Source organism: Tachysurus fulvidraco, chromosome 21 (genome assembly GCF_022655615.1).
Source record: "Tachysurus fulvidraco isolate hzauxx_2018 chromosome 21, HZAU_PFXX_2.0, whole genome shotgun sequence".
Classification (NCBI taxonomy): domain Eukaryota; kingdom Metazoa; phylum Chordata; class Actinopteri; order Siluriformes; family Bagridae; genus Tachysurus; species Tachysurus fulvidraco.
Window position 1 is genome coordinate 502,098 of NC_062538.1, and position 7,500 is coordinate 509,597.

Below are 7,500 nucleotides of genomic sequence, written 5' to 3' on the forward strand. Positions count from 1 at the left end.
AGCATGTTAAAATGTGTGGCTGTTTGTTACGAGGACACGGAGGTCTGGATCACAGTGAGGTTTGTTTGTTTGTTTGTTTGTTTGTTTGTTTGTTTGTTTACATGTATCCAAGGTTTCCAGTAATCATCCGACGCTTACGGGGAAAAAGCTGTCGATCATCTGTTTTGTTCAGACGTAAACACTAGAAACACTCGTCCTTATTCATCTCTCTACATTTTACTTGGATTTTATTTGGATTTTTAATGTTTGTATTTTATTGTAACTTAATTTTATAGTTAAAATAGAAAAAATACTATAATAATAAAACTGAATATTAAATGAATTGCTCTGTTAGATCTAGTGATAGAACTGAAACTGAAAGCAAAACTCCTAGAAATTAACAAAAACAAATGAAATTGTCCATTTTTCAATTTTAATTAAAATAATCAGATAAAAATTGTCCAGACGCTGATTATCATGATCTCACCTCCTGCATGGAGTCCAGAAGTTTGGTGAGCTGATAGAACCTCCGCCAGTTCTGGTTGGAGTTATCGTCCCGCTTGGCGATGGCTTTACCCAGTTCTTTAATGTAGGACATACGGATTTCATCAAACACAGCCTGGCTCTTCAGCCCGTCCTTCGGTACTGTGGAGACCAAAACAAAGAAAACGAAGCTGTTACATCAGATACGGATCAGATAGACTGTGTGTTAATTAGACTGTGTGTTAATTAGACTGTGTGTAGCAGGACAGAGTGTGTTAATTAGACTGTGTGTTAATTAGACTGTGTGTAGCAGGACAGAGTGTGTTAATTAGACTGTGTGTTAATTAGACTGTGTGTAGCAGGACAGAGTGTGTTAATTAGACTGTGTGTTAATTAGACTGTTTAATTAGACTGTGTGTTAATTAGACTGTGTGTTAATTAGACTGTGTGTTAATTAGACTGTGTGTAGCAGGACAGAGTGTGTTAATTAGACTGTGTGTTAATTAGACTGTGTTAATTAGACTGTGTGTTAATTAGACTGTGTGTTAATTAGACTGTGTGTAGCAGGACAGAGTGTGTTAATTAGACTGTGTGTTAATTAGACTGTGTGTAGCAGGACAGAGTGTGTTAATTAGACTGTGTGTTAATTAGACTGTGTGTTAATTAGACTGTGTGTAGCAGGACAGATTGTGTTAATTAGACTGTGTGTAGCAGGACAGACTGTGTTAATTAGACTGTGTGTTAATTAGACTGTGTGTTAATTAGACTGTGTGTAGCAGGACAGACTGTGTTAATTAGACTGTGTGTAGCAGGACAGACTGTGTTAATTAGACTGTGTGTTAATTAGACTGTGTGTTAATTAGACTGTGTGTTAATTAGACTGTGTGTAGCAGGACAGAGTGTGTTAATTAGACTGTGTGTTAATTAGACTGTGTGTTAATTAGACTGTGTGTAGCAGGACAGAGTGTGTTAATTAGACTGTGTGTTAATTAGACTGTGTGTAGCAGGACAGACTGTGTTAATTAGACTGTGTGTTAATTAGACTGTGTGTTAATTAGACTGTGTGTAGCAGGACAGACTGTGTTAATTAGACTGTGTGTAGCAGGACAGACTGTGTTAATTAGACTGTGTGTAGCAGGACAGAGTGTGTTAATTAGACTGTGTGTTAATTAGACTGTGTGTAGCAGGACAGAGTGTGTTAATTAGACTGTGTGTTAATTAGACTGTGTGTAGCAGGACAGAGTGTGTTAATTAGACTGTGTGTTAATTAGACTGTGTGTTAATTAGACTGTGTGTAGCAGGACAGAGTGTGTTAATTAGACTGTGTGTAGCAGGACAGAGTGTGTTAATTAGACTGTGTGTTAATTAGACTGTGTGTTAATTAGACTGTGTGTTAATTAGACTGTGTGTAGCAGGACAGACTGTGTTAATTAGACTGTGTGTTAATTAGACTGTGTGTTAATTAGACTGTGTGTAGCAGGACAGAGTGTGTTAATTAGACTGTGTGTTAATTAGACTGTGTGTTAATTAGACTGTGTGTTAATTAGACTGTGTGTAGCAGGACAGAGTGTGACGCTGTTTCTTTTCTCTAAGCAGAAATGATTTGATGTGTTTCCCTTTAATAGACCCACAGTTCCGTCTCTTCTCCTAACGCATGTGACATCTTTTACTTTACATGAAAATGTTTTGTGCTCGTTAGCGTTGAGCCTTTTACTGACAGACTGAACAGGAAATGACTTTGTCTTTAATAAAGCTTTTCCCATTCAGAAGAAAAAGCCTTAATTAGTCAGTTTAGTTTCAGCCTTAATTAAAGTTCTGTATAAAAACACAGCTAGTAACAAAAATGACATTTAAAAGGAACAAACACTTGAGTGTTAATTATCATCACTACACTACGAGAGGGAACTGGAATATAAAGGTCATTAACACCAGGGCGCAGGGTCACTTTCCTCTCCTGTAGTCTGTGACTCTGTGTTCTGTTGATCATGTGGTGACCCTGTGGAAGTGGGACTCTCTCTGGGACTGGGACTGGAACAGGTACTGGTACTGAAACAGGTACTAGTACTGGGACTGGAACAGGTACTGGGACTGGAACAGGTACTGGTACTAGTACTAGTACTGGGACTGGAACAGGTACTGGTACTGGGACTGGAACAGGTACTGGTACTCTAACAGGTACTAGTACTGGGACTGGAACAGGTACTGGAACAGGTACTAGTACTGGGACTGGAACAGGTATTGGTACTGGAACAGGTACTAGTACTGGGACTGGAACAGGTACTGGTACTGGGACTCTAACAGGTACTAGTACTGGGACTGGAACAGGAACTGGGACTGGTACTGGGACTGGAACAGGTACTGGTACTGGAACAGGTACTAGTACTGGGATTGGAACAGGTACTGGTACTGGGACTCTAACAGGTACTAGTACTGGGACTGGAACAGGTACTGGAACAGGTACTAGTACTGGGACTGGAACAGGTACTGGGACTTGAACAGGTACTGGTACTGGGACTGGAACAGGTACTGGGACTGGAACAGGTACTGGGACTGGAACAGGTACTGGTACTAGTACTGGGACTGGAACAGGTACTGGTACTAGTACTGGGACTGGAACAGGTACTGGTACTGGAACAGGTACTAGTACTGGGACTGGAACAGGTACTAGTACTGGGACTGGAGCAGGTATTAGTACTGGAACAGGTACTGGTACTGGGACTGGAACAGGTACTGGGACTAGGAACAGGTACTGGGACTGGAACAGGTACTAGTACTGGGACTGGAACAGGTACTGGGACTAGGAACAGGTACTGGGACTGGAACAGGTACTAGTACTGGTACTGGAACAGGTACTAGTAATGGTACTGGAACAGGTACTGGTACTAGTACTGGGACTGATACTGGGACTGATAATGGTATAAGGACTGATACTGGGACTGGTACTGGACCTGGGACTGGACCTGGGACTGTGATTGCATTACTCTCAGCACAGGCTGGAGTTTAGTCTCACCTGTAAATTATACATGAATTAATGTAAACAATTAATGACCAAATGAGCAGTGACTGAAATGCAGCTAATAAGTGTCATATTTCAGCACTCAATGATGGAGCAGCTCAACAACAATATATACAGAAATTACAAGTCAGAAAACACACACACACACACACACACACACACACACACACACACACACACACACACACACACACACACACACACACACACAGTTTTAGTCTCCTGGTCTTCTTACTCTGTGACCTACAGATCCAGTATATTGTATTGATGATGTCTGTTGTGTGTCTGTTGTGATTCAGTGTAAACGAGTCAACTCACCTGTACTGTTGTGTCTGTTGTGTGTCTGTTGTGTGTCTGTTGTGATTCAGTGTAAACGAGTCAACTCACCTGTACTGTTGTGTGTCTGTTGTGTGTCTGTTGTGTGTCTGTTGTGTGTCTGTTGTGATTCTGTGTAAACGAGTCAACTCACCTGTACTGTTGTGTGTCTGTTGTGTGTCTGTTGTGTGTCTGTTGTGTGTCTGTTGTGATTCTGTGTAAACGAGTCAACTCACCTGTACTGAGCAACAGCAGCACTTTCATACACAGATACTCGTCGTATGAGACCTCGAGACGCACCAACTCGTTGGTGATCTTCAGCATCTGTTTACACTGTTCAGTCATGTAAGGCAGCTTCATCCTCTCCCTGCAGCGCACACACACACACACACACACACACACACATGCACACACACACACAAAATTTCATCAACAACACAAAACATCTGAGATTATTTTTATTTCTATAACATTCTTGGACATTTGTGGCATCTCCGGTATTCGATCTCTCTGTGAACAACAGCAAAGTTTCCGTTCCAACCAAAAGACTTACTCATTGATGACGAGGTCAGGGGCAAAACACAGCATGCCTCCATTACACTGCTGGTAAGATCTCCACCCGAGGCTGAAGGACATGAGGAACAACCAGGAGCACTGCAGCAGAGTCATCTGATCATCCAGGTGCAGATTCCGGAAACCTGGAACAGCAAAGTGATGAAGGAATAAATACACAAAAATCAACACAACCTTTATCCAGCTTCCCAAAATCACAGGTAAAGATGATCTTTAACATCTCAGAGCTTAAAACTCTCCTCATTGGATACAGACTTCAGGACATGCGGTTATATAAAAACAATCAACTTCAGGTGTGTACGGTAACTCTGACTAGTTTCTGTACAACAGAAGGGTCTGTTGTGTGTCTGTTGTGTGTCTGTTGTGTGTATGCTGTGTGTATGCTGTGTATCTGATGTGTGTCTGTTGTGTCTGCTGTGTGTCTGCTGTGTGGCTGATGTGTGTCTGTTGTGTGTCTGTTGTGTGGCTGATGTGTGTCTGTTGTGTGTCTGTTGTGTGTCTGTTGTGTGTCTGATGTGTGTCTGATGTGTGTCTGTTGTGTGTCTGTTGTGTGTCTGCTGTGTGGCTGATGTGTGTCTGTTGTGTGTCTGTTGTGTGTCTGTTGTGTGGCTGATGTGTGTCTGTTGTGTGTCTGATGTGTGTCTGTTGTGTCTGCTGTGTCTGCTGTGTGTCTGCTGTGTGTCTGCTGTGTGACTGTTGTGTCTGCTGTGTGTCTGTTGTGTGTCTGATGTGTGTCTGATGTGTGTCTGTTGTGTGTCTGATGTGTGTCTGATGTGTGTCTGTTGTGTGTCTGATGTGTGTATGCTGTGTGTCTGCTATGTGTCTGCTGTGTGACTGTTGTGTCTGCTGTGTCTGTTGTGAGTCTGTGGTGTGTATGCTGTGTGTATGCTGTGTATCTGATGTGTGTCTGATGTGTGTCTGTTGTGTGTCTGCTGTGTGTCTGCTGTGTGTCTGCTGTGTGTCTGCTGTGTGTCTGATGTGTGTCTGTTGTGTGTCTGTTGTGTGTCTGATGTGTGTCTGATGTGTGTCTGTTGTGTGTCTGCTGTGTGTCTGCTGTGTGTCTGCTGTGTGTCTGCTGTGTCTGGTGTGTGTGTCTGATGTGTGTCTGATGTGTGTCTGATGTGTGTCTGTTGTGTGTCTGCTGTGTCTGGTGTGTCTGTTGTGTCTGTTGTGTGTCTGCTGTGTGTCTGATGTGTGTCTGTTGTGTGTCTGATGTGTCTGCTGTGTGTCTGTTGTGTCTGTTGTGTCTGTTGTGTGTCTGTTGTGTGTCTGTTGTGTGACTGCTGTGTGTCTGATGTGTGTCTGATGTGTGTCTGTTGTGTGTCTGTTGTGTGTCTGTTGTGTCTGCTGTGTGTCTGCTGTGTGTCTGCTGTGTGACTGTTGTGTCTGTTGTGTCAGTTGTGTGTCTGCTGTGTGTCTGTTCTGTCTGCTGTGTGCCTGTTGTGTGTCTGCTGTGTGTCTGCTGTGTGTCTGTTGTGTGTCTGCTGTGTGTCTGTTGTGTCTGCTGTGTGTCTGTTGTGTGTGTTTTGTGTCTGGTGTGTCTGTTGTGTCTGCTGTGTGTCTGTTGTGTCTGCCGTGTGTCTGTTGTGTGTCTGTTGTGTCTGCTGTGTGTCTGCTGTGTCTGCTGTGTGTCTGTTGTGTCTGCTGTGCCTGCTGTGTGTCTGTTGTGTCTGCTGTGTGTCTGCTGTGTGTCTGTTGTGTCTGCTGTGTGTCTGTTGTGTCTGTTGTGCCTGCTGTGTGTCTGTTGTGTCTGCTGTGTGTCTGTTGTGTCTGGTGTGTGTCTGTTGTGTGTCTGGTGTGTGTCTGCTGTGTGTCTGATGTGTGTCTGCTGTGTGTCTGATGTGTGTCTGCTGTGTCTGATGTGTGTCTGCTGTTTGTCTGTTGTGTGTCTGATGTGTGTCTGATGTGTGTCTGATGTGTGTCTGTTGTGTGTCTGTTGTGTGTCTGCTGTGTGTCTGCTGTGTCTGTTGTGTCTGTTGTGTCTGCTGTGTGTCTGATGTGTGTCTGTTGTGTGTCTGTTGTGTGTCTGATGTGTGTCTGATGTGTGTCTGATGTGTCTGCTGTGTGTCTGCTGTGTGTCTGTTGTGTGTCTGTAGTGTGTCTGTAGTGTGTCTGTTGTGTGTCTGTTGTGTGACTGCTGTGTGTCTGATGTGTGTCTGATGTGTGTCTGATGTGTGTCTGATGTGTGTCTGTTGTGTCTGTTGTGTGTCTGCTGTGTGTCTGTTCTGTCTGCTGTGTGCCTGTTGTGTGTCTGATGTGTGTCTGCTGTGTGTCTGTTGTGTGTCTGCTGTGTGTCTGCTGTGTGTCTGCTGTGTGTCTGTTCTGTCTGCTGTGTGCCTGTTGTGTGTCTGATGTGTGTCTGCTGTGTGTCTGTTGTGTGTCTGTTGTGTGTCTGCTGTGTGTCTGTTGTGTCTGCTGTGTGTCTGTTGTGTCTGCTGTGTGTCTGTTGTGTGTCTGTTGTGTCTGCTGTGTGTCTGTTGTGTCTGCCGTGTGTCTGTTGTGTCTGCCGTGTGTCTGTTGTGTCTGTTGTGTGTCTGTTGTGTCTGTTGTGTGTCTGTTGTGTCTGCTGTGTGTCTGTTGTGTGTCTGTTGTGTCTGCTGTGTGTCTGTTGTGTCTGCTGTGTGTCTGTTGTGTCTGCTGTGTGTCTATTGTGTCTGTTGTGTCTGTTGTGTCTGTTGTGTGTCTGTTGTGTGTCTGTTGTGTGTCTGTTGTGTCTATTGTGTGGTATGCCTCACATATCAGAAAGAGAACACAGTGACCTCAAATACGTTAAATTACTGACATTTAATGATGTATTTGTTGCCCCGAAGCTCCACGTGTCCTCTCACAGATCTACTTCTGACCTCTTTATAAAATTCACACACAAATTCCTGCTGTAAATAAACGTCAAGTCGGTTTCCCATGAAAGTGAATAATTGTTGCATGCATTTGGTAATAAAATGCTAAAAATGCTAGAGATTTCCCTCCATATGCTGACAGGCTGGTAAACAGTCTCACAGCGCAGTGAGTCATTCTGGATTAAATGTTTTTCCTGCCCAGTGATTTATTAACCCCTGAGGATCTGCACCGTGAGCTGCTTTACACTGTAAGTGCCTCCTAATTGTTTACCCCGTGTTTCTGAGACGTCATTTCCT

At 43.7% G+C, this 7,500-nt stretch overlaps 1 protein-coding gene across 6 annotated transcripts in view; it reads right to left on the minus strand.

Annotated features, from left to right (window-relative positions):
• The window catches only part of LOC113647534 (glucocorticoid receptor), a 37,393-nt gene that overhangs the window by 980 nt on the left and 28,913 nt on the right, over positions 1-7,500 (minus strand). For all 6 annotated transcript variants that reach the window (XM_047805626.1, XM_047805628.1, XM_047805625.1 and 3 more), the window contains 3 exons: positions 4,347-4,491; positions 4,030-4,160; positions 467-624 (listed from right to left, as the gene is read on the minus strand). In XM_047805626.1, the coding sequence (XP_047661582.1) occupies positions 467-624; positions 4,030-4,160; positions 4,347-4,491 (434 nt within the window). The remainder of the gene's footprint in view (positions 1-466; positions 625-4,029; positions 4,161-4,346; positions 4,492-7,500) is intronic.